This window comes from Eschrichtius robustus, chromosome X, assembly GCF_028021215.1.
Source record: "Eschrichtius robustus isolate mEscRob2 chromosome X, mEscRob2.pri, whole genome shotgun sequence".
Lineage (NCBI taxonomy): Eukaryota > Metazoa > Chordata > Mammalia > Artiodactyla > Eschrichtiidae > Eschrichtius > Eschrichtius robustus.
The window spans coordinates 34,229,712-34,257,677 of record NC_090845.1 but is presented as its reverse complement, the minus strand read 5'-3'; the positions used below and the strand labels follow the sequence as shown (position 1 = coordinate 34,257,677).

At 36.1% G+C, this 27,966-nt stretch overlaps 1 protein-coding gene across 1 annotated transcript in view; it reads right to left on the bottom strand.

The window, feature by feature from the left end:
- Nucleotides 1-602: 602 nt before the first annotated feature.
- Nucleotides 603-27,966, bottom strand: part of CFAP47 (cilia and flagella associated protein 47) — a 460,447-nt gene continuing 433,083 nt past the window's right edge. Inside the window, 2 exon segments of the mRNA XM_068532596.1 lie at nt 603-854; nt 10,522-10,690. Coding sequence (XP_068388697.1) covers nt 603-854; nt 10,522-10,690 — 421 coding nt within the window.

Here is a 27,966-nt window from a genome sequence, read left to right as displayed (position 1 = left end):
CATTATTTGCTAGTAGGCTGCATAAAGACAGGTGGTAAACTAGACTTAGCTATAGTCTGCCAACTCTTGTTCCTAGTACAGTTGTTTTATTTTGCACACAAGGAAATAGGGCACAAAAAGGTAAGTGACTTGTTTAAAATCACATGAATGACCTCTGGCAGAGCTAGTCATTTTGTGTCAAACTGTCTTAAAGATGGTCTAAATTGGCTCTTTATTATTATATTTCCCCTCAATGATAAGAACTAAGTGACATACTCTCCTTTAAGAAAATAAGCTTTCTCCTGGATCATTTTGAAATATATCTTTATTATTTAAAGAGTCAGTATAGGATCATATGGAGTATAGACGCTTATGTGCATGGATTTGTAAGTTGAAATCATTTTTCAGTTTTACTACAAATGCATTCCTGTTCTTTAAAAGTGAACTAATCCCAGTATTTGCAACCAGTCCATTTTATAACACATACATAACTCAAAAATTAAATGTAACATATTCAGAGAATAGATTTAGTCGGTTTCACAAAAAGAAAATATAGAAGGCCTATTATACTTGAAATAGTTTTCTTAAGAAATGAAATAATCTTCATGAAAATATATTCAATTCTACTTAAGACCAAGAAATATTTTGGGAAAAACATTTTTTAATTTATTCTTCAACATCAAAGGAGCACCCTTGATGGAAGAGGATACCCCTGTCCTTGTGATTTGAGCATTTTCATAGATAAAATTGTGCCGATGAGCTGGCTTTTTGTCAAACATCTTGTTAGTAGTGTCAACTTTGGCTTTTACATTCACTGGTGGTATGGTAACTTGAGGTAACCCATTAATATCATACAACCAGTACATATCTGCTGTCTGGAAACAAAGAGAGGAAGAGATTTTATATGCAATATCCAGGGACTGAGAAAAATGTAAGAAAAAGTTTACCAAATTAACACCTTCTCTCTTCTCCATGAAAGGTACAGGAAGGGCACAAAACTGAAACTGCACTGATAATAAATAATTAACATGGAAAATAAATTCAGGAAAGCATTTGGCTTTATGAATTAAAAACTATTCACTAAAAAGTCTCTCATACTTAGAGGTCTGCCCTCTGGATGAACTAAGCATCCATCTGATCTAAAGGGAAGCCAACTACTTGGTTTGCATGAGACCACTGCCCAGCATGAACTATATGTAATGGAAATAATACGTCAAAAGATTTATCTATGGGAATTTCAGTGTGGCTATAGAACTGACTGGTAAATATGCCAAGCTTCTGTTTTTTAGATTATGAAAGCACATCACTAATATAACTATTTGTAATTACTGAGCATGATGCAAACTCATTAATGACAATCATAATCTAAAACCAGGTCAGTACAACTTATACAGGGATTTACTTAAAAATCCTTCATTTCTTCTGCATTTTTGTACAGAATAGCAATATTGAATGAGGCAGTCTAGCATTTTCTGCACATATATGTTCATACTTAAATCCCATCGCTCTTACAGAGTTTCCTAATGCTACCTGTGTTTATCTAGGCCATCTTCTTCACATAAGAGTTGTACCATGTATGTTCATTCAGGAGACGTTCAGGCCAAGAGAATACTGCAGTAACATCAGGGTTTAATGTGTAATGTGATATCTATCACTGAATGCTAAGTGCAGGAATTTCTTGCACCACTGGAATGGCCCTGTTTTAATCGTAACTGGCTCTTTTATCCAGTGCTCATAGTAGTTAAGTATTCAGGATCAACAGCACAAACAGATGGAGAGATATACCACATTCTTGGATTGGAAGAATCAATATTATCAAAATGACTCTACTACCCAAAGCAATCTACAGATTCAATGCAATCCCTATCAAATTACCAAATGGCATTTTTCACAGAATTAGAACAAAAAAATTTTACAATTTGTATGGAGACACAAAAGACCCTGAATAGCCAAAGCAATCTTGAGAAAGAAAAATGGAGCGGGATGAATCAGGCTCCCTGACTTCAGACTATACTACAAAGTTACAGTAATCAGGACGTATGGTACTGGCACAAAAACAGAAATATAGATACACGGAACAGGATAGAAAGCCCAGAGATAAACCCACATACATATGGTCACCTTATCTTTGATAAAGGAGGCAAGAATATACAGTGGAGAAAAGACAGCCTCTTCAATAAGTGGTGCTGGGAAAACTGGACAGCTACATGTAAAAGAATGAAATTAGAACACTCCCTAACACCATACACAAAAATAAACTCAAAATGGATTAAAGACCTAAATGTAAGGCCAGACACTATAAAACTCTTAGAGGAAAACATAGGCAGACCACTCTATCACATAAATCACAGCAAGATCCTTTTTGACCCACCTCCTAGAGAAATGGAAATAAAAACGAAAATAAACAAATGGGACCTAATGAAACTTAAAAGGTTTTGCACAGCAGAGGAAACCATAAACAAGATGAAAAGACAACCCTCAGAATGGGAGAAAATATTTGCAAACGATGCTACCAACAAGGGATTAATCTCCAAAATATACAAACAGCTCATGCAGCTCAATAACAAAAAAACAAACAACCCAATCAAAAAATGGGTGGAAGATCTAAATAGACATTTCTCCAAAGAAGACATACAGATAGCCAAAAAGCACATGAAAAGATGCTCAACATCACTAATTATTAGAGAAATGCAAATCAAAACTACAATGAGGTACCACCTCACACCTGTCAGAATGGTCATCATCAAAAAGTCTACAAACAGAGAGCCTCCCATCAAGCCTCTTAGATAGCCTCAACCACCAGACGGCAGACAGCAGAAGCAAGAAAAACTACAATCCTGCAGCCTGTGGAACAAAAACCACAGTTACAGAAAGATAGAGAAGATGAAAAGGCAGAGGGCTATGTACCAGATGAAGGAACAAGAAAAAACCCCAGAAAAACAACTAAATGAAGTGGAGATAGGCAACCTTCCAGAAAAAGAATTCAGAATAATGATAGTGAAGATGATCCAGGACCTCGGAATAAGAATGGAGGCAAAGATTGAGAAGATGCAAGAAATGATTAACAAAGACCTAGAAGAATTAAAGAACAAACAAACAGAGATGACCAATACAATTACTGAAATGAAAACTACACTAGAAGGAATCAATAGCAGAATAACTGAGGCAGAAGAACGGATAAGTGACCTGGAAGACAGAATGGTGGAATTCACTGCTGCGGAACAGACTAAAGAAAAAAGAAAGAAAAGAAATGAAGACAGCCTAAGAGACCTCTGGGACAACATTAAACGCAACAACATTCACATTATAGGGGTCCCAGAAGGAGAAGAGAGAGAGAAAGGACCAGAGAAAATATTTAAAGAGATTATAGTCGAAAACTTCCCTAACATGGGAAAGGAAATAGCCACCCAAGTCCAGGAAGCGCAGAGGGTCCCATACAGAATAAACCCAAGGAGAAACATGCCGAGACACATAGTAATCAAAGTGGCAAAAATTAAAGACAAAGAAAAATTATTGAAAGCAGCAAGGGAAAAACGACAAATAACATACAAGGGAACTCCCATAAGGTTAACAGCTGATTTCTCAGCAGAAACTCTGCAAGCCAGAAGGGAGTGGCATGATATACTTAAAGTGATGAAAGGGAAGAACCTACAACCAAGATTACTCTACCCAGCAAGGATCTCATTTAGATTTGATGGAGAAATCAAAAGCTTTACAGACAAGCAAAAGCTAAGAGAATTCAGCACCACCAAACCAGCTCTACAACAAATGCTAAAGGAACTTCTCTAAGTGGGAAACACAAGAGAAGAAAAGGACCTACAAAAACAAACCCAAAACAATTAAGAAAATGGTCATAGGAACATACATATCGATAATTACCTTAAACGTGAATGGATTAAATGCCCCAACCAAAAGACACAGACTGGCTGAATGGATACAAAAACAAGACCCATATATATGCTGTCTACAAGAGACCCACTTTAGACCTAGGGACACATACAGACTGAAAGTGAGGGGATGGAAAAAGATATTCCATGCAAATGGAAATCAAAAGAAAGCTGGAGTAGCAATACTCATATCAGATAAAATAGACTTTAAAATAAAGAATGTTACAAGAGACAAGGAAGGACACTACATAATGATCCAGGGATCAATCCAAGAAGAAGATATAACAATTATAAATATATATGCACCCAACATAGGAGCACCTCAATACATAAGGCAACTGCTAACAGCTATAAAAGAGGAAATCGACAGTAACACAGTCATAGTGGGGGACTTTAACACCTCACTTACACCAATGGACAGATCATCCAAAATGAAAATAAATAAGGAAACAGAAGCTTTAAATGACACAATAGACCAGATAGATTTAATTGATATATATAGGACATTCCATCCAAAAACAGCAGATTACACGTTCTTCTCAAGTGCGCACGGAACATTCTCCAGGATAGATCACATCTTGGGTCACAAATCAAGCCTCAGTAAATTTAAGAAAATTGAAATCATATCAAGCATCTTTTCTGACCACAACGCTATGAGATTAGAAATGAATTACAGAGAAAAAAACGTAAAAAAGACAAACACATGGAGGCTAAACAATACGTTACTAAATAACCAAGAGATCACTGAAGAAATCAAAGAGGAAATCAAAAAATACCTAGAGACAAATGACAATGAAAACATGACGACCCAAAACCTATGGGATGCAGCGAAAGCAGTTCTAAGAGGGAAGTTTATAGCTATACAAGCCTACCTAAGGAAACAAGAAAAATCTCAAGTAAACAATCTAACCTTACACCTAAAGAAACTAGAGAAAGAAGAACAAACAAAACCCAAAGTTAGCAGAAGGAAAGAAATCATAAAGATCAGAGGAGAAATAAATGAAATAGAAACAAAGAAAACAATAGCAAAGATCAATAAAACTAAGAGTTGGTTCTTTGAGAAGATAAACAAAATTGATAAGCCATTAGCCAGACTCATCAAGAAAAAGAGGGAGAGGACTCAAATCCATAAAATCAAAAATGAAAAAGGAGAAGTTACAACAGACACCGCAGAAATACAAAGCATCCTAAGAGACTACTACAAGCAACTTTATGCCAATAAAATGGACAACCTGGAAGAAATGGACAAATTCTTAGAAAGGTATAACCTTCCAAGACTGAACCAGGAAGAAACAGAAAATATGAACAGACCAATCACAAGCAATGAAATTGAAACTGTGATTAAAAATCTTCCAACAAACAAAAGTCCAGGACCAGATGGCTTCACAGGTGAATTCTATCAAACATTTAGAGAAGAGCTAACACCCATCCTTCTCAAACTCTTCCAAAAAATTGCAGAGGAAGGAACACTCCCAAACTCATTCTATGAGGCCACCATCACCCTGATACCAAAACCAGACAAAGACACTACAAAAAAAGAAAATTACAGACCAATATCACTGATGAATATAGATGCAAAAATCCTCAACAAAATACTAGCAAACAGAATCCAACAACACATTAAAAGGATCATACACCACGATCAAGTGGGATTTATCCCAGGGATGCAAGGATTCTTCAATATACGCAAATCAATCAATGTGATACACCATATTAACAAATTGAAGAATAAAAACCATATGATCATCTCAATAGATGCAGAAAAAGCTTTTGACAAAATTCAACACCCATTTCTGATAAAAACTCTCCAGAAAGTGGGCATAGAGGGAACCTACCTCAACATAATAAAGGCCATAAAAAAAAAAAAAAAAAGTCTACAAACAATAAATGCTGGAGAGGGTGTGGAGAAAAGTGCAACCCTGTTGCACTGTTGGTGGGAATGTAAATTGGTACAGTCACTATGGAGAACAGTATGGAGGTTCCTTAGAAAACTAAAAATAGAGCTACCATATGATCCAGCAATCCCACTCCTGGGCATATACCCAGAGAAAACCATAATTCAAAAAGATATATGCACCACAATGTTCATTGCAGTGCTATTTACAATAGCCAGGACATGGAAGCAACCTAAATGTCCATCGACAGATGAATGGATAAAGAAGATGTGGTACATATATACAATGGAATATTACTCAGCCATAAAAAAAAGAACGAAAAAATGCCATTTGTAGCAACATGGATGCAACTATAGATTATCATGCTAAGTGAAGTAAGTCAGAAAGAGAAAGATAAATATCATATGATATCTCTTATATGTGGAATCTTAAAAAATGGTACAAAGGAACTTATTTACAAAACAGAAATAGAGTCACAAATGTACAAAACAAACTTATGCTTACCAGGGGGAAAGGGGGGAGGGAGGGATAAATTGGGAGATTGGGATTGACATATACACGCTACTATATATAAAATAGATAACTAATAAGGACCTACTATATAGCACAGGGAACTTTACTCAATACTCTGTAATGACCTATATGGGAAAAGAATCTAAAAAAGAGTGGAAATATGTATACGTATAACTGATCCACTTTGCTGTACAGCAGAAATTAACACAACATTGTAAATCAACTATACTCTACCTTAAAAAAAGTCTTTCTCTGTGCTATACAATAGGTTCTCATTAGTTATCTATTTTATACATAGAATCAATAGTGTATATATGTCAATCCCAACCTCCCAAAAATAAATAAAATTGATTAACTGATAAAAATATTCAAATAATTTTGCAATAAGTGATGCTGTGTGTGTTTGTATACATATAATATATATAATCCAAATATAAATATATTCCTAAGAAGTTGTTCATGTCCTTTATTTCAATACTTTATATAGTAATAAGAACATATTTATTTTATAAAGATTAAATATTACAGTTCTTATATCTATAGTTAACTTTCTTCCAATTGTGAAAAGAACTCATGTTTTTGAAAACATTTTAAAGATATAGCTCTATATCTTCTATACTCAATCTCCCTTTGAAAATATAAATAAAAAAGCAGAAGTGAAAATAATATAAGAATAAACCAATACCTCCATGTAGCTAATGTGTGAAAGAATCACTGTGCTGATTCTTATAAAATAATGCCAAACTGACAATTATACTCAACTATTTATTTAAATGAATTTTAAAAAACAAGTATTTTTTAAACAGATGTAATTTCCATATTTAAATAATATCTCTCTAGTTTGAAAAGGAATCAACCAAAGCCAGTGAACTCATGGAATAAATTCCCAAAGCTATGTTTTAAAGGGCACATTCTTATGACTGGAAACAACATTAGCTGATGTGGCCTGTACCCAGGTACATCCCTCAGACGTTTCCATTTCATTGCCGCCCAATTTCCAATTGCCAGTATCTGCACCTCTTTGACTTGAAGTTTTTCAGAAACTCCAGAAGGCTTCTGTGCTGCCAGGGAATTAACAATTCCTGGGAACATTCCTCAGTCAATGATTGAACAGTAGTAGCTGGTGTATAAACCCTCCAACTCCCTGGCCCCCTCAGGTGTGAATATTCTGAGGTGTGAGTTCCACATGATTTCCCAGAGAACTCCCATGGCTTTAAATTCCAGGAGCCCACTCTGGTAATTGCCTTGATAAAAGCACCCTTTATTGGTTTCTATTCCTTCTGTGTCTCATATCCTGGCTTCTCTACATCTGTTTCCTGTGATCACATGGTAAATATGCTACATGGACTTGAATCCTTATTTCAGGATCTGCTTATGAGAAAATACAAACCAAGATATATATCTATATCTATCTATCTATCTATCCCACAGTTTCATGGCAATGGCCAATTCCTTTAAAACCAATACAATTACATACATATTACTTATGCCTATGCCTAGCTATGTCTCTAGTTATACCAGGTCCCTCTACATATAAATATTTCTTTTGTACAAGCCTTATATGTTTTATCTTGGGTAATTCTGATAGCCCTCAGAAGTTTATATAAATTATTTAAGATTCATCATGTCCACCATGGAAGTTGAGTGGACTGTCGACTCTCTTTGAGTCACACTGCTTTTTGTAATACTCTGACCAAGTTAACTTAAGTCTAGCAAAGCTATATGCCTTGTATAACAGTGGGGAAGAGACACTTTTTAATCATTCTAAATATGGTTTAATTGAAAGGGAACTTATGAAGCTTGCTAACATGGTTGTTGAAGTTTGTATAGGGTAATATTTAACTAAACTGTTCTTAAGAATCCTACTTTTTATTTCCAAGTAAAGCACAATGAAGACCATAGGTTTCATATATGTTACAAGTATTAATTGACTTAATGCTTAAAACCAACAGTTTACAAAAGATGATAATAATGTAAACAATAATTTTTATTTAGATGATGAACTAACTTTTAAAATTCTTCACATTTATCATGTGAGACATCATGGTGTTATCATTAATAGCAGGGTTTTGGAGTCAGATAGACAATGTTTGAACCATGATTTCAAAATCATTGATTTGATATATATAATAACCTTTATGAACCCCAAGGGCATTATACTTAGCATAAAAAGCCAATCTCAAAAGGTTACATATAATTCCATTTATATAATATTTTAGAAATTATGAAATCAAAGGGATGGAGAAAAGATTACTAGTTGCCAGGGGTAGAGAGGGAGTTACAGTATTGGACATGACCAGAAAGGGTTAGCAAGACATAGTTCCCTTGCTGTGATGGAAGAGTTCTGCATCTCACTTGTGACTGTAGTTATACACATCTATACATGGGTTCAAACTGTCTAGAACCAGACATACACTCACACACACACACACATAAACACACACAAATGCATGTGAAAAATGTAGAAAATAGAATAAGGTCTCTAGCCTAGTTAACACTATTTTGTTAAGTTAATATCTTTGTATTGATATTTTACTACAGCTATATAAGATGTCACCATTGGGAGAGCTGGGGGAAGGATTCATAGGACTCTGTGTACTATTTTTATGTCTTTACATATTTATTTAAATTAAAAAATATGAGATTTATGAGTCAATTGAAAATTTGAACACTAAATGGATATTTGGTATGTATTGATGTTAAGGAATTATTGTTAAATTTTAGATCTGATAATGGTATTACAGTTAAGATTTTTGTCTTTTAGAGATTAGTAGAAAATACTTGCAGATAGTAGGATGTCTGGCATTTTCTTCAAAATAATATGGGAAGTCAGGAAGGGGGTGGGAATATATTTGAAGCAGGAGTGGCCTTGAGTTGATAAGTGTTCATATGGGATGATGAGCACGTGTGGATTAATTATTCTCTCCATTTCTACACGTATTTGGAATTTTCCATAATAAAAATAGGATCAACAAAATAGTGACTTCTTAAATCCAAATAGTGATTTCTCAATTTTCCCCATATATACTTTATCAAACTATATTACTTCAGACTAAATGAAAATGTTATGTTCTCAGTTGATCCTATATACTAACTTATTCTTTCACAGAAACCCTTCAATTCTGCTGCCACTGATTTAATTGTCAATTCTGCATAGGGAAATCAGAAACAGAATTTTGTTGGTAAAACCTCCTAAGTAGTTAATTTCAGAAATGTCCACCATATGCTATAAACTGAATATAATTTTATTCACAAATCTATTTTAAAAATATCATTTTAAGAAGGAAATACATCAACATGATCATTTAAAATCAAATATTAACACAGGAGTGGGTTATGTGCAGCAAGGCTCCAGAGGCTTTATATTTTTATTACCTGGGTTGTAAGGACTCTAAGATGAAAAATAAAAATAATTTTCTCATGCAATAGTCAACATTTTTCTCTATTCATTAAAACAGTAACAACACATTTTTCTGCCAATGGTGCTGCTTAATTAGTGTCTGATTCAGAAGTCTAGTAGACACTTTGGCATCAGTAGTTGTGTCTCAAAACATGACTACAAGTCCCTTGTGCCTGTGCTACTGAAAACAGACAGCGGCAATAGGCATCTTTTCAGAAATAACTTGAAAGTTATCTTAAGCCAAAAAGTTCCTAGTGGCATATATGTGGGAAATTTTATGGAGAAGTGTTGCTTATTGGATAAATTTTCAGAATTGTACTTACCTTAACTTTTAATAAAATGATCACTTTAACATTATTTTACATTAATGACCCATCTCACATCGTTTTTTTTTTTCCAATTCAAGATAAATTTTATCTTCTATTTAATTTTCTTCATTTTAGACTTTAACATTTTGAAAGCATCTTATCCCTTAATCAAAGGTTTCAAAATCTCTATCGCAAATCACCTAAAGTCTTTGAATAGGTTATTACAGAAAATAATATGTGACTATACAAATCACTTTACAGTCATTATTTATCTCTTCCACAATTCCTCAATATGGAAGAGAAATAATTTCCTATTTTCACTGGTGATAACAATATTTTTGGTTATACTGCACATTTAAAATTTCTTTATTGACCAAAAGGAAATTAAAACAAGACAGAGCAGTTGAAATATGTTGACTTTTGCAAGATAATGTTGCTATTCTTTATCTATGATCATTGGGTGAAATCTTTTCTCCCAAAGTCATTTAGTGACTTCTGTGACATCAAACATTCTTGACTACTGCCTTTGTAGAACTCACCTGTATTGCTAATGTTGCTGTGTATTTACTGCTGTACATTTTGGGTTTAAAACCCACAACGATTAGAGTTCCTTCAGTGTCAAAAGGAAGAAGTTCTCCAACCTGAGGTTTTACAAAAAACTCAGGATAACTGCCAGGTAGGAAGTATGCCGTGAATGGCTCGGGTTTTCTGGAACAAAAATATAATATCAACCTTTAAAATTGTATCATTACCCTGTTCTCTTTATGAGAACTTGATGGGTAGGGCTTGGTTTATATCCTGTTGCATAGGACTACAGTTAAACATTAATGCTGCTGTGCAGCTGTGAGTCTGATACTTGTTACTTGATGGAATGCTTACAGAGTAATAGTGAGGAGGCATTTTTTAAATTACCGAAAAGTGTCATTCTTTGCAGGGTGACAAAAATGGAATCTTAAAGATATTTTCAATCACATTTTATTTTTATAGTGTACAAAGAATACAATGCTGTCCCTATAAAAACTGGAAGAACTCAATGTCCCAAATGAAAATTCAATTATTTTTAAATAAATTAATATGTAAAATGCCTGACCACAGCAGCTATCATAAAGCCTTTGTTTTTACTATTATTCCAATGTGATATTTGCTCACTCTCCTTCAGTTTTCCACTTGCTAAGTACGACATAAATACTTCACAGGTTCATTAAAGATTCTTGGGCCTGAAGATGAGCTGCTATGATCTGAAGTGAACTGAGTGACATTTAAGATTCAAGTGACCATCCTGAAGTCAAGGTAGATTACATTTGAGATGAAGACTGTGAAAGAAGTTGAGGAACTTCTTGGTAGAAGAAAGCAGGAGAGAGGCACAGTACATGGGAGGTTGTGAGGAATTTAAAATCCAAACTGACAGGGGAGATACAGGCAGAAGGTAAAGAACAGTTCCCTAGAAAAGATCCAACAGTGAAACATAGAAGAGCAGATGGGAGATTCAGGTTGGCACTCATTGATCCTTTCAGTAAATGTGTACTGAGTATCATAGCAGGTGGTCTGAGAAAGTGGACTAAGGATACAGATGGCTTAGACTGGAATCTTAGCTCTATCTGGGAGCATGACTTCAGGCAACTTGCCTAGTCTTTTTGAACCTCAGTTTTCATTCTGTTAAATTAATACTACCCATAAAGATTATTATCTTTCCTGGCACATGGAAAGTACCTGACAAGGACTAATTAATATTAATATAGTCATTATGATTGTTATTGTTTTAAAACATTGTATTACCAGTGCTAGGCAATGATGCATGATCCAATAAATAAGAGATGTATAAAACAGAATATCCAGAGGGGTGATGTCAGGGAGATGGCAGAATAGGAAGCCCCAGATCAGTTCCATGGAGACACTGATTCAAAAATATGCAGGCCAATTTCCATTGTGAGAAATTCTGAAACCAGTTAAGAGGCTTCTGCCCTCCAGGTTGAGTGCAAAATCAGCTGCTTTGAAGCTATTAAGAAAATTTGTGGATGCTGTCACCACAAGCTCTCCCTCCTGAGCACAGTACCACAGGATTAGGAGGAAATTCTCAAGTCTCACTTCTCCCAGGTGAAGAAAAGAGAAGAGTGGACCAGACATCCAACAACTGGATATTGGAGGTGTGGGGCTACTGGGGGACTGGCTTCTGTCTTGCATATCTTGAAGTACTGATGAGACCTGACACACTCTAGAAGCATGGTAGTTTCTGAGAACAAAAAAGAGCTGGGCAGCGTACTGGTTCTACAGAGGTCTCATGGTACGGCAGACAGAAACTGATATAGCTCAGAAGGCTCTCCGTAAGTGCAGAAAAAGAAGAGTGGAACATGTGTCCAAATTTCTGGCTTTTCAGTGGGCTGCTTAAGGTTCTGGTTTCTGTCTTGCTTGTCTTATGGAACTGAGAGAACATGACAAACTCTAGATGCCTAGAGGCTGCTGAAAAAAAGATCTGGGCAGTGTGCTATTTCAGAGTACTCACACTACAGAAGACAGACACCAGAGGGAGCAAGAGATTACAAACTCCTGAGAAAACAGAAGCTGGCAAGCCCCTCTAATTAGTAATCTTCATACACAAGATCAGAAAGACATATTCACAGAAAAGATCTGAGAGGCCCCCAGAGTCTCTAGTTGCACTGCTTGGTGAAGATCTTTCCTTGTATAAAGCCAGTATGTAAAGAATGGGAGAGGTAGCTATTTTTTCAAATTGTAGATACCAACACAAAGTTAAAAAGAATATGAAGAAACAGAAAAAAATTACCCTGTTAAAGAAATAAGTCTCCAGAAACACACCATAAAGAAATGGAGGTATAGGAATTACTTGACAAATTATTCAAAATAACTGTCATGAAGATGTTCAACAATATCAGGAAAACAATGCATGAACAAAATGAGAATTTCAACAAAGAGATAGAAAATATAAAAAAAGACCAAACAAATTTTGGAGCTGAGGAATGTAGCTGAAAAATTCACTGAAATGAAAAATTCACTAGAGGTTCAACAGATTTGATCAAGCAAAAGTAATCAGAGAATTTGAAGAAAAGTCATGTGAAATTATCCAGTCAGAGGAGCAAAAAGAAAAATAAATAAAATAGAGTGAAGAAAATCTAAGGGACTTACACAACAATATCAAGAGGACCAATATACACATTATGAGTCTCAGAAGGAAAAGAGAAAAATAGAGGCAGAAAGCTTATTTAAAGAAATAATGGCCAAAAACTTCCCAAATCTAGGGAAGGAAATGGACATCAGATTCATGAAGTCCAAAAGGCTCTAAATAGGATGAAACCAAATAACTCCACAATGAGATGCATAATCAAAATGTCAACAAAGCCAAAAAGAGAATTTGGAAATAGCAAGAGAAAAATAACTTATCACATACAAGGGAATCCTTGTAAGACTCTCAGCAGAAACCTTGTAAGCCTGAAATGAGAGGGATGATATACTTAAAGTGATAAAAAACAAACTGCTAAACAAAAATACTATAACCAGCGAAACCGTCCTTCAAAAATGAAGTAGATACTTTCCCTGACAAAGAAAAGCTGAGGGAGCTAATCACCATTAGACCTGCCTTACAAGGCATGCTAAAGGGAGTCCTTCAAGTTGAAATGAAAAGATGCCAAACAGCCACACAAAAGCATGTGAAAGTATAAAGCTCACTGGTAAAGGTAAATATATAGAAAAATACACAAATTGAATAGTGTAACAGTGGTACATAAATCACTTTTAATTGTGGCATAAAAGTTAAAAAACAAAAGTATAAAAATAACTATAATTATAAAATATATTAATGGATACACAATATAAAATATGTAATTTGTACATCACTAACAAAGTGTACAGATTTTGCATGCAGTTGAAGTCAAGTTATCAGCTTAAAATGGATTGTTAAACTTATGAGATGTTTTATGTAAGCCCTATGGTAACCACAAAGAAAACACCTACAGAAGATACCCAAAAGAAAATGAGAAAGGAATCAAAGCATGTTACTAGAAAAAAAATCAATACAACATAAAGGAAGACAGCAAGAGAAGAAAAGATGGACAAAAGAGCTATAAGACATAAAGAAAACAACAAAATGGCAATATTAAGTCCTTCCCTATTAATAATTACTTTAAATGTAAATCAAACTCCCCACTCAAAAGACACAGTAGCTGATAGGATAAAAAAACAAGATCCAAGTATATGCTGTCTAGAAGAGACTAACTTTGGGTTTAAAAATACACATAAGCTGAAAGTTTTAAAGGGAAGAAAGATGGCAAATGGTAAACAAAAGCGCATGGATGGCCTTACTTATATTAAGCAAAGTAGACTTAATAAAAAACTGTCACAGAAGACAAAGAAGGACCTTATATCAGATCAACTTGCCAGAATGATATAACAATTATACGCATTATAACTATACATATGCCCAACAACAGAGCATGTAAATATATGTACCAAAGATTAACAGAAATGAAAGGAGAAATAGAAAGCAATAGAATAATAATAGGAGATTTCAAAATCCCATTTCCAATAATGGATAGAAAACCGAGAAAGAAGATCAATAAGAAAAAAGAAGACAGGAACAATTCTATAGACAAATGGTTCTAACAAATATACGCAGAGCATTCCACTCAACAGCAACAGCATTTACATTCCTTTCAGGGGCACATGGAACATTCTCAAGGACAGACTGCATGTTCGGTCACAAATCAAGTCTAAACAAATTTAAGAAGACTGAAATCCTACCAGTTGTCTTTTCCCACCACAGTGGAATGAAACTAGATATCAACAGCACAAGGAAAATTGGAAATACACAAATATGTGGAAGTTAAACAATCAAATTTTAATTTTAAAAAAAACCAATGAAATCTTGAACTACCAATGAACCAAAGAAGAAGTCAAAAAGGTGTTAGAAAATATCTTGAGACAAACGAAAATGAAAACACAACATTGCTTGTGGAATACAGCAAAAGTCGTACTAAGAGGGAAGTTTATAGTGATAAATGCCTACATTAAAAAAAAAAAAGAACTCAAATAAACAACCTAACTCTATACCTCAAGAAACTAGAAAAAGAAGAAAAACTCAACCCAAAGTTAGCAGAAAGAAGGAAATAATAAAGAGTAGAGCAGAAATAAATCAGAGACAATAGACAAAAATCAACTAAAAGTGAAACTAAGAGTTGGTTTTTTGAAAAGAACAAAATCAACAAAATTACCTAGACTAATTAAGAAAAAAAGAGAAGACAAATATATAAAATCATAAATGAAAAAGGACACATTACAATTGATGCCCCAGAAATAAAAATGATCATAAGAGACTGCTGTGAACAATTACATATCAAAAAATTGTATAACCTAGAAGAAATGAATAAATTCCCCCAAAAATGTAATCTACCAAGACAGAATCATGAATAAACAGAAAATCTGAACAGATCTATAAATATTAAGCACACTGAATCAGTAATCAAAATCCTCCCAACAAAGAAAAGGCCAAGAACAGATGGTGAAGTCTACCAAATATTTAAAGAAGAATTAACATTAATCCATCTTAAACTCTTCCAAAATATTGAAAAGGAGGGAATACTTCCAAATACTTCCAAGCATAATTTATCCTGATGCCAAAGCCAGAAAAAGACACTACAAAAAATGAAAACTACCGGCCAATATCCTTGATGAATATAGATGCAAAAATCCTCAACAAATGCTATCAAATTGAACTCAATGGCACATTAATAGGATCATACACCATGTCCAAATAGGATTTAACCATAGGATGCAAGGAAGGTTCCACATAAGAAAATCAATTAATATGATAAACCACTTTAACAGAATGAAGGATAAAAAACACATGATCATCTCAAGACATGCAGAAAAAAATCTGACAAAATTCAACACCCTTTTATGATTAAAAAAACCTCAACAATCTAGGAATAGAAGAAAATTAGTTCACCATAATAGAGGCCACATATGCAAAGTCCACAGCTAATATCATATTCAATGTTGAAAAACCAAAAGCTTTTCCTCTGAGATCATTATCTCTGTTAGCAGATGACATGATTTTATTTGTAGAATGATTCCAGGAAAAACTGTTATAACTAATAAATGAATTCAGTAAAGTTGCAGGATACTAAATCAACATACAAAAATCAGTTGCATTACTATATACTAACAATGAACTATTTGAAAAAAGAAATGAAAAAAAATCCTATTTAAAATAGCATGAAAAAGAATACAGTTGGCCCTTGAACAACACAAGTTTGAACTGCATAGGTCCACTTATACATGGATTTTTAAAAATACATATACTACAGTACTACATGATCTGTGATTGGTTCAATATGTCAGTGTGGAGTCACATATAGGGAGGGCTGACTGTTGACTGCTGGAAGGTCAGCACCCCTAACTCCCATATTGTTCAAGGGTCAACTGTACTTAGACATAGATTTAACCAAGAATGTTAAGATCTGTACATTGAAAACTAACAGACAATGATGAAAGAAATTAGAGAAGACACAAATAAATGGAAAGATATCTCCATATTCATGGATAGGAAGAATCAATATTGTTAAAACGTCCATATTATCCAAAGCAGTCTACAGATTCAATGCAATCCCCAGCAAAATCCCAATGGCATTTTTTGAAGAAATAATAAAAAAAATTGTAAAATGCATATGCAATCTTAAAGGATTCTGAATGGCCAAAACAATCTTGAGAAATAAAAACAAAGCTAGAGGCCTCATACTTAGTAACTTCAAAATTTATTACAAAGCTTCAGTAATCAATATGGAATGATACAGGAATAAAGACAGACATATAGACCAACAGAACAGAACAGAGAGCCTGGGGATAAATGCACACATATACAGTCAACTAATCTTCGACAAAGTTGCTGAAAATACGCAATGGGGAAAGGACAGTCTCTTTAATAAATGGTGCTAGGAAAGTTGTATAACCATATACAAAAAAAAAAAAAAAAATTGGACCCCTATCTTATACCACTAACAAAAATCAACTCAAAATGGATTAAAGATATAAACATAAGACCTAAACCCTGTATAAATCAAAAGTAAAAATTTCAGAAGAAAACAAGGGAAAAGCTCCTTCACCTTAGTCTTAGAAATGACTTTTTGGATATAACATTAAAGCACTGGCAACAAAAGCAAAAATAAACAAGTCGGACTATATCACACTAAAATTTTTCTGCACAGCAAAGGAAAAAAAAATCAACCAATGAAAAGGCAACCTCTGGACTGGGAGAAAATATTTGCATACCATATATCTGATAGGGGGGTAATATCTAAAATATATAAGGAACTCATACAACTCAATAGCAAGAAAACCCACAAATAACCCTATTAAAAAATGGGCACAGGACCTCAATAGATATTTTTCTAAAGAAGACAGACAAATGGCCAACAAGTATATGAAAAGGTGCTCAACATCACTGATCATCAGGGAAATGCAAATTGAAACCACAGTGGGACATCACCTCACACATGTTCAAAAAGTCAAAAAATAAGTGCTGGCATGAATGTGGAAAAAAAGAAAGCCACTGAACACTGTTGGTGGGATTTAAAATTGGTACAGCCATGGTGGAAAACTGTATGAAGTTTCCTCAAAAAGCTAAAATTGAATTACCATATGATACAGCAATCCTACTTCTGGATTGTATATCTAAAGGAAATGAAATCAGTATCTCAAAGATATATCTGCATTCCCATGTTATTGTAGCATTCGTCACAAAAGCTAAGCTATGGAAATAATCTAAGTGTCTGTCTACAGTTGAATGGATAAAGAAATCTGGTATATACACAGAATGGAATATTATTTAGCCATAAAAAAGAAGGAAGTCTTGGGACATTTGGGACAACATGGATGAACCTGGAGGGCATTATGCTAAGTGAAATAAGCCAGATGAGAAAAACAAATTCTGCCTGATCTCACTTAAATGCAGAATCTAAAAATGCTGAACTCATAGAAGCAGAAAGTAGAACAATGATTGTCAGGGGATGGAAGTTAGAGGAAACAGAGGAATACTGGGCAAAGGGTACAAACTTTCAGTTAAAAGATAAATAAATTCTGGAGATCTAATGTATAGCATGGAGCCTGTAGTTAATAATAATGTATTGTACACTTGAGATTTGCTAAGATAAATCTTTAGTGTTCTCACCACACACACCAAAAAGGTAACTACGTGAGGTGTTGAACAGGTTACCTTGATTGGGAGAATCATTTCACAATATATATTGTATCTAATCATCACATTGTTTACCTTAAATATATACAACGTTTATTTGTCAATCATACCTCAGTATAGCTGGAAAAATAAAAAAAAAAAAAAATTAAAGTAACTTAATACAAAAGGATAAGCCTCTGATTGGAGAATTTCAAATCTCAGTGATGACAGATAATTACAGAAATTTTTCCTTTCCTTATGTGGCATTTCTTACATTATACTGTCCAGTAGGGTACCTATACTGCTTACATCTGTCAAAGTTAATGCCGTATTTAACCTTCTAAAAGAACAGAAATTTTTATCAGCTTTCCCGGGGCTATTGATATTGAAAATATAGCTTGGGGGTCTGACATATACTTTACCCTACCACAGTTCAGAATGGCCTGAATTTGAGGTTCACAGGATCCCAAGCTAAGATAGGGATGTGAACAAAGGTTTCTCTGTTGAGATGGGTTTGGAGGAGAGGAGACAGGAGCTGAGGCATCTTACATAAACGGACACCCTGCCCACTACATACTACCAAATCTGGTAATTTACTTCATTCTTTGCTGTGACTGTGTTAAGATGTGTGTGTGTGTGTGTATGTGTGTGGGGGTGGGTGTGTGTATGTGTGGGTCTTAAGTAAATTGGAGACAGCGATATCTATTTAGTATTTAAAAAATTAAATTAAATAATGCTATATATGCAACATATTTAGTAGGAATGAAACACATATTTACTATTGTGTTTATTGTGTTGTTCTTAGGTAGGGCAGAAAAGAGGATAAGAAAAATGTGATGATCATGAATAATCACTCAAGTAGGCTCATTACTGTCCTAGATTTAACACAGCTCTGGATCTTTACTAGAAACACATTATTTTCAGTATTTTTAAAACAACAATATCATTAAGAATAATAGTTGAGCTGTTTCGATACTTTAAACTCTTATCATGTGTTTATCCTAACTCTTCAGAGTACTTCTCATCCCTGAATCTTCATACCTAAAATTAACCGTTGACAAACTCTGGTCCTTTTAAATAATGAAAATACAAAGTGAAATGTACTCCTTAAAATAGCTTTCCTTTGGTCCATCTCTCTTTCTTCCTCTCCAGAGGACCTTATGTCTTAGAGACCATTTAATTAGTTAATTAATTAATTTATTTATTTTTAACATCTTTATTGGAGTATAATTGCTTTACAATGGTGTGTTAGTTTCTGCTTTATAACAAAGTGAAGCAGTTATACATATACATATGTCCCCATATCTCTTCCCTCTTGCATCTCCCTCCCTCCCAGCCTCCCTTTCCCACCCCTCTAGGCAGTCACAAAGCACCGAGCTGATCTCCCTGTGCTATGCAGCTGCTTCCCACTAGCTATCTATTTTATGTTTGGTAGTATATATATATGTCCATGCCACTCTCTCAATTTGTCTCAGCTTACCCTTCCCCCTCCCCGTGTCCTCAAGTCCACTCTTTAGTAGGTCTGCGCCTTTATTCCCGCCTTGCCCCTAGGTTTTTCATGACCATTTTTTTTAATTTTTAGATTCCATATATATGTGTTAGCATATGGTATTTGTTTTCCTCTTTCTGACTTACTTCACTCTGTATGACAGTCTCTAGGTCCATCCACCTCACTACAAATAACTCAGTTTCGTTCCTTTTTATGGCTGAGTAATATTCCATTGTATATATGTGCCACATCTTCTTTACCCATTCATCGGTTGATGGACACTTAGGTTGCTTCCATGTCCTGGCTATTGCAAATAGAGCTGCAATGAACATTTTGGTACATGACTCTTTTTGAATTATGGCTTTCTCAGGGTATATGCCCAGTAGTGGGATTGCTGGGTCAATTGGTAGTTCTATTTTTAGTTTTTTAAGGAACATCCATACTATTCTCCATAGTGGCTGTATCCATTTACATTCCCACCAACAGTGCAAGAGGGTTCCCTTTTCTCCACACCCTCTCCAGCATTTATTGTTTCTGGATTTTTTGATGATGGCCATTCTGACTGGTGTGAGATGATATCTCATTGTAGTTTTGATTTGCATTTCTCTAATGATTAGTGATGTTGAGCATTCTTTCATGTGTCTGTTGGCAATCCGTATGTCTTCTTTGGAGAAATGTCTATTTAGGTCTTCTGCCCATTTTTGGATTGGGTTGTTTGTTTTTTTAATATTGAGCTGCAAGAGTTGCTTGTAAATTTTAGAGATTAACCCTTTCTCAGTCGCTTCATTTGCAAATATTTTCTCCCATTCTGAGGGTTGTCTTTTCGTCTTGTTTATGGTTTCCTTTGCTGTGCAAAAGCTTTTAAGTTTCATTAGGTCCCATTTGTTGTTTTTTTTTTAATTTCCATTTCTGTAGGAGGTGGGTCAAAAAGGATCTTGCTCTGATTTATGTCATTGAGTGTTCTGCCTATGTTTTCCTCTAAGAGTTTGATGGTGTCTCGCCTTACATTTAGGTCCTTAATCCAGTTTGAGTTTATTTTTGTGTATGGTGTTAGGGAGTGTTCTAATTTCATTCTTTTACATGTAGCTGTCCAGTTTTCTCAGAACGACTTATTGAAGAGACTGTCTTTTCTCCATTTTATAGTCTTGCCTCCTTTATCAAAAATAAGGTGACCATATGTGCATGGGTTTATCTCTGGGCTTTCTATTCTGTTCCATTGATCTATATTTCTGTTTTTGTGCCAGTACCATACTGTCTTGATTACTGTAGCTTTGTAGTGTAGTCTGAAGTCAGGGAGCCTGATTCCTCCAGCTCCGTTTTTCTTTCTTAAGATTGCTTTGGCTCTTGGGGGTCTTTTGTGTTTCCATACAAATTGTGAAATTTTTTGTTCTAGTTCTGTGAAAAATGCCATTGGTAGTTTGATAGGGATTGCACTGAATCTGTAGATTGCTTTGGGTAGCATAGTCATTTTCACAATGTTGATTCTTCCAATCCAAGAACACGGTATATCTCTCCATCTGTTTGTATCATCTTTAATTTCTTTCATCAGTGTCTTATAGTTTTCTGCATACAGGTCTTTTGTCTCCCTAGGTAGGTATATTCCTAGATATTTTATTCTTTTTGTTGCAGTGGTAAACGGGAGTGTTTTCTTAATTTCACTTTCAGATTTTTCATCAGTAGTATATAGGAATGCAAGAGATTTCTGTGCATTAATTTTGTATCCTGCTGCTTTACCAAATTCATTGATTAGCTCTAGGAGTTTTCTGGTAGCATCTTTAGGATTCTTAATGTATAGTACCATGTCATCTGCAAACAGTGACAGCTTTACTTCTTGTCCAATTTGGATTCCTTTTATTTCTTTTTCTTCTCTGATTGCTGTGGCTAAAACTTCCAAAACTATGTTGAATAATACTGGTGAGAGTGGGCAACCTTGTCTTGTTCCTGATCTTAGTGGAAACGGTTTCAGTTTTTCACCATTGAGGACAATGTTGGCTGTGGGTTTGTCATATATAGAATTTATTATGTTGAGGAAAGTTCCCTCTATGCCTACTTTCTGGAGGGTTTTTATCATAAATGGGTGTTGAATTTTGTCGAAAGCTTTCTCTGCATCTATTGAGACGATCATGTGGTTTTTCTCCTTCAATTTGTTAATATGGTTTATCACCTTGATTGATTTGCATATATTGAAGAATCCTTGCATTCCTGGGATAAACCCGACTTGATCAAAGTGTATGATCCTTTTAATGTGCTGATGGATTCTGTTTACTAGTATTTTGTTGAGGATTTTTGCGTCTATGTTCACCAGTGATATTGGCCTGTAGTTTTCTTTCTTTGTGACATCTTTGTCTGGTTTTGGTATCAGGGTGATGGTGGCCTCATAGAATGAGTTGGAGAGTGTTTCTCCCTCTCCTATATTTTGGAAGAGTTTGAGAAGGATAGGGCTAGTTAGCTCTTTTCTTAATGTTTGATAGAATTCGCCTGTGAAGCCATCTGGTCCTGGGCTTTTGTTTGTTGGAAGATTTTTAATCACAGTTTCAATTTCAGTGCTTGTAATTTGTCTGTTCATATTTTCTATTTCTTGCTGGTTTAGTCTCGGAAGGTTGTGCATGTCTAAGAATTTGCCCATTTCTTCCAGGTTGTCCATTTTATTGGCAGATAGTTGCTTGTAGTAATCTCTCATGATCCTTCATATTTCTGCAGTGTCAGTTGTTACTTCTCCCTTTTCATTTCTAATTCTATTGATTTGAGTCTTCTCCCTTTTTTCTTGATGAGTCTGGCTAATGGTTTATCAATTGTGTTTATCTCCTCAAAGAACCACCTTTTAGTTTTATTGATCTTTGCTACTGTTTCCTTCACTTCTTTTTCATTTATTTCTGATCTGATCTTTATGATTTCTTTCCTTCTGCTAACTTTGGGGTTTTTTTGTTCTTCTTTCTCTAATTGCTTTAGGTGTAAGGTTAGGTTGTTTATTTGAGATGTTTCTTGTTTCTTAAGGTAGGATTGTATTGCTATAAACTTCCCTCTTAGAACTGCTTTTGTTGTATCCCATAGGTTTTCGGTCGTCATGTTTTCATTGTCATTTGTTTCTAGGTATTTTTTGATTTCCTCTTTGATTTCTTCAGTGATCTCTTGGTTATTAAATAGTGTGTTGTTTAGCCTCCATGTGTTTGTATTTCTTACAGATTTTTTCATGTTATTGATATCTAGTCTCATAGCATTGTGGTCGGAAAAGATACTTGATACGATTTCAATTTTCTTAAATTTACCAAGGCTTGATTTGTGACCCAAGATATGATCTATCCTGGAGAATGTTCCATGAGCACTTGAGAAGAAAGTGTATTCTGTTGTTTTTGGATGGAATGTCCTATAAATATCAATTAAGTCCATCTTGTTTAATGTATCATTTAAAGCTTGTGTTTCCTTACTGATTTTCATTCTGGATGATCGGTCCATTGGTGAAAGTGGGGTGTTTAAGTCTCCGACTATGATTGTGTTACTGTCGATTTCCCCTTTTATGGCTGTTAGTATTTGCCTTATGTATTGAGGTGCTCCTATGTTGGGTGCATAAATATTGACAATTGTTATATCTTCTTCTTGGATTGATCCCTTGATCATTATGTAGTGTCCTTCTTTGTCTCTTGTAATAGTCTTTGTTTTAAAGTCAATTTTGTCTGATATGAGAATTGCTACTCCAGCTTTCATTTCCATTTGCATGGAATGTCTTTTTCCATCCCCTCACTTTCAGTCTGTATGTGTCCCTAGGTCTGAAGTGGGTCTCTTGCAGACAGCATATATATGGGTTTGTTTTTGTATCCATTCAGCCAATCTATGTGTTTAGGTTGGAGCATTTAATCCATTTATATTTAAGGTAATTATCGATCCGTATGTTCCTATTACCATTTTCTTAACTGTTTTTGGTTTTTTATTGTAGGACTTTTCCTTCTCTTGTGTTTCCTGCCTAGAGAAGTTCCTTTAGCATTTGTTGTAAAGCTGGTTTGGTGGTGCTGAATTCTCTTAGCTTTTGCTTGTCTGTAAAGGTTTTAATTTCTCCATCGAATCTGAATGAGATCCTTGCTGGGTAGAGTAATCTTGGTTGTAGGTTTTTCTCCTTCATCGCTTTAAATATGTCCTGCCACTCCCTTCTGGCTTGCAGAGTTTCTGCTGAAAGATCAGCTGTTAACCTTATGGGGATTCCCTTATGTGTTATTTGTTGTTTTTCCCTTGCTGCTTTTAATATTTGTTCTTTGTATTTAATTTTTGATAAGTTTGATTAATATGTGTCTTGAGGTGTTTCTCCTTGGATTTATCCTGTATGGGACGCTCTGTGCTTCCTAGACTTGGTTAACTATTTCCTTTCCCATATTAGGGAAGTTTTCAACTATAATCTCTTCAAATATTTTCTCAGTCCCTTTCTTTTTCTCTTCTTCTTCTGGGACCCCTATAATTCGAATGTTGGTGCGTTTAATGTTGTCCCAGAGGTCTGCTAGACTGTCCTCAATTCTTTTCATTCTTTTTTCTTTATTCTTCTCTGCAATAGTTATTTCCACTATTTTATCTTCCAGGTCACTTATCCATTCTTCTGCCTCAGTTATTCTGCTGTTGATCCCTTCTAGATAATTTTTAATTTCATTTATTGTGTTGTTCATCACTGTTTCTTTGCTCTATAGTTCTTCTAGGTCCTTGTTAAACGTTTCTTGTATTTTCTCCGTTCTATTTCCAGGATATTGGATCATCTTTACTATCATTATTCTGAATTCTTTTTCAGGTAGACTGCCTATTTCCTCTTCATTTGTTAGGTCTGGTGGGTTTTTGCCTTGCTCCTTCATCTGCTGTGTGTTTCTCCGTCTTCTCATTTTGCTTAACTTACTGTGTTTGGGGTCTCCTTTTCGCAGGCTGCAGGTTCGTAGTTTCCATTGTTTTTGGTGTCTGTCCCCAGTGGCTAAGGTTGGTTCAGTGGGTTGTGTAGGCTTCCTGGTGGAGGGAACTAGTGCCTGAGTTCTGGTGGATGAGGCTGGATCTTGTCTTTCTGGTGGGTACGTCCACGTCTGGTGGTGTGTTTTGGGGTGTCTGTGGCCTTATTATGATTTTAGGCAGCCTCTCTGCTAATGGGTGGGTTTGTGTTCCTGTCTTGCTAGTTGTTTGGCATAGGGTGTCCTGCACTGTAGCTTGCTGGTTGCTGAGTGGAGCTGGGTCTTGGTGTTGAGATGGAGATCTCTGGGAGATTTTGACCGTTTGATATTACGTGGAGCTGGGAGGTGTCTTGTGGAGCAGTTTCCTGAACTTGGCTCTCCCACCTCTGTAGTAGAGCCCTGATGCCTGGCTGGAGCACCAAGAGCCTGTCCTCCACACGGGTCAGAATAAAAGTGAGGAAAAAAGGAAAGAAAAGAAAGAAAGAAAGAAAGAAAGAAAGAAAGAAAGAAAGAAAGAAAGAAAGAAAGAAAGAAAGAAAGAAAGAAAGAAAGAAAGAAGATAAAATGAAATAAAGTTATTAAAGTGAAAAATAAAGTATAATTGTTAAGGAAAAAAATTTTTTAAGTAATAAAACAAACAAACAAATAAAACCAGACAGAGAGAACCCTAGGACAAATGGTAAAAGCAAAGCTATATAGACAAAATCACACACAGAAGCATACACATACACACTCACAAAAAGAGAAAAAGGGAAAGAAATACATATATCGTTGTTCCCAAAGTCCACCTCCTTAATTTGGGATGATTCGGTTGTCTATTCAGGTATTCCACAGATGCAGGTACATCAAGTTGATTGTGGAGATTTAATCCGCTGCTCCTGAGGCTGCTGGGAGAGATTTCCCTTTCTCTTCTTTGTTCACACAGCTCCTGGGGTTCAACTTTGGATTTGGACTTGCCTCTGAGTGTAGGCCGCCTGAGGGCGTCTGTTCTTCGCTCAGACAGGACGGGGTTAAAGGAGCAGCTGCTTCGGGGGCTCTGGCTCACTCAGGCTGGGGGAAGGGAGGGGTACGTAGTGAGGGGCAAGCCTGCAGCGGCAGAGGCCAGTGTGACGTTTCACCAGCCTGAGGTGCGCCGTGCGTTCTCCCAGGGAAGTTGTCCCTGGATCACGGGAGCCTGGCAGTGGCGGGCTGCACAGGCTCCTAGGAGGTGAGGTGTGGACAGTGACCTGTGCTTGCTCACAGGCTTCTTGGTGGCGGCAGCAGCAGCCTTAGCGTCTCATGCCCGTCTCTGGGGTCCGTGCTGATAGCCGCGGCTCGCGCCCGTCTCTGGAGCTCGTTTAGGCGGCACTCTGAATCCCCTCTCCTCACGCACCAGGAAACAAAGAGGCAAGAGAAGAGGTAAGAAAAAGTCTCCTGTCTCTTCGGCAGCTCTAGACTTTTTCCCGGACTCCCTCCCGGCTAGCTGTGGCACACTCGCCCCCTTCTGGCTGTGTTCACGCAGCCAACCCCAGTCCTCTCCCTGGGATCCGACTGAAGCCCGAGCCTCAGCTCCCAGCCCCCACCCGTCCCGGCAGATGAGCAGACAAGCCTCTCGGGCTGGTGAGTGCTGCCTGGCACCGATCCTCTGTGCGGGAATCTCTCCACTTTGCCCTCACCCGCAGTCTCTGCCGGCGAAGGGGCTTCCTAGTGTGTGGAAACCTTTCCTCCTTCACAGCTCCCTCCCACTGGTGCAGGTCCCGTCCCTATTCTTTGTCTCTGTTTTTTCTTTTTTCTTTTGCCCTACCCAGGTACGTGGGGAGTTTCTTACCTTTTGGGAGGTCTGAGGTCTTCTGCCAGCGTTCAGTAGGTGTTCTGTAGGAGTTGTTCCACATGTAGATGTATTTCTGATGTATTTGTTGGGAGGAAGGTGATCTCCGCGTCTTACTCTTCCGTCACCTTGAAGCTCCTCCCGAGATCATTTAATTTAGAAGATAGACTAGCCACCACCTCATGGCTTGTCATGCATTTTTTTCTCCTCTTTTCCCCTCCCCACATGCCCAGTAAACACGAAGAATGTGTAGTCACCAGGGCATAGTCATTTCTCTTCACAACTTATTGATATTTTACTCTTGGTCAGAGAGAAAAACGAGATGTTGAGTGTTGAGTTTGTTCATGGGGAAGCTGGTCAAACACTAAATGTGATTAGGTCAGCCTATCTGACATGTTCCCCACTAGTTTCATAGGTCTTTTGAATGACTTGAGATTTCTAATACCTACCTAGGTATAGCCTCCCCAGGGATGGAAAATAAACTGGATATATTCAGGAGCTTATTTACACCATTGAGTCATCTAAAATAAATTTGAGACAGACTTGGCATGGGGTAGTTTCGAATTGCTCCCCAGAATTGATCCGTGAAGAGAAAATAAATTCATCCCCTTTGGCAGTTTAGGATGTTACCCACCATGATCTGAGCCTTGCCCCTCAAAGAATTCCAGCTGAAGATAATAACTAGGAGGACTCTGAAGAGAGTTTATTGACTTAGAGGAGGCTCAACATTCTCAAGTAAGCAGATTCCACCGTGGCAGCCCTGCACATTTTTTGACACTTTTCCCATCAAAAGGTGGGGCCTATATTCCCTTTCATATATCCAAGTCAACATAGTGACTCTCCTGTAACCAACAGAATGTAGCTAAAGTGAAGCTGCATAAATTCTAGGTCTGTATCAGAAAATGCTCTGCAGTTTTTTGTAATACACACTGTGGGAAACTAGTCACTGTGTACAAAATCCAACTACTTGAGACACACATTATATAGAGACTGCATGTAGGCACCATTAGCCAATAATAGCTGCACTATTAGACAACAACTAGCATTAACTGCCAGTTAAGTTAACCATTTTGATCAGCTAGCTCAATCAAGCCTTAAATTGGCTGTGGACATTGCCAACATGTAACTACAGCCTCATGAGGGAGCCTCAGTCATTAAGACGTACCACATATGCACCCCAAACTTGCACTATTTTCTCTTAAATCTTAAAAAAACCCCTCCTGTGCCCATAGTATAAGGCATGCATTATTATATCCTCAGAACCAAAATTGGACAAAATCAAAATCTATACTTTAGAAAATATTCTGTTGGCATTTTTAGATTTCTCAGTAATTTTAAGTCATTTACTCAATATAGGAGGGTTATCAGACTTCAGGACGTAAGAATCAAATTTTATCTCATATTGTGAGCACATTTGACAAATATAACTGTATATCCTAGAACTTCTGATAAATGCATTCATCTACTAGGAAAATGTTTACTGAAATCTAAAGCAGGAGGTATATTTCATATTTCTCTTGAGACTCTCTTAGAACTTAATGTTTGCAGAAATATATCAGAATAAAAGATACTAGCTGCTTCTAATTTTAAACAAAATAT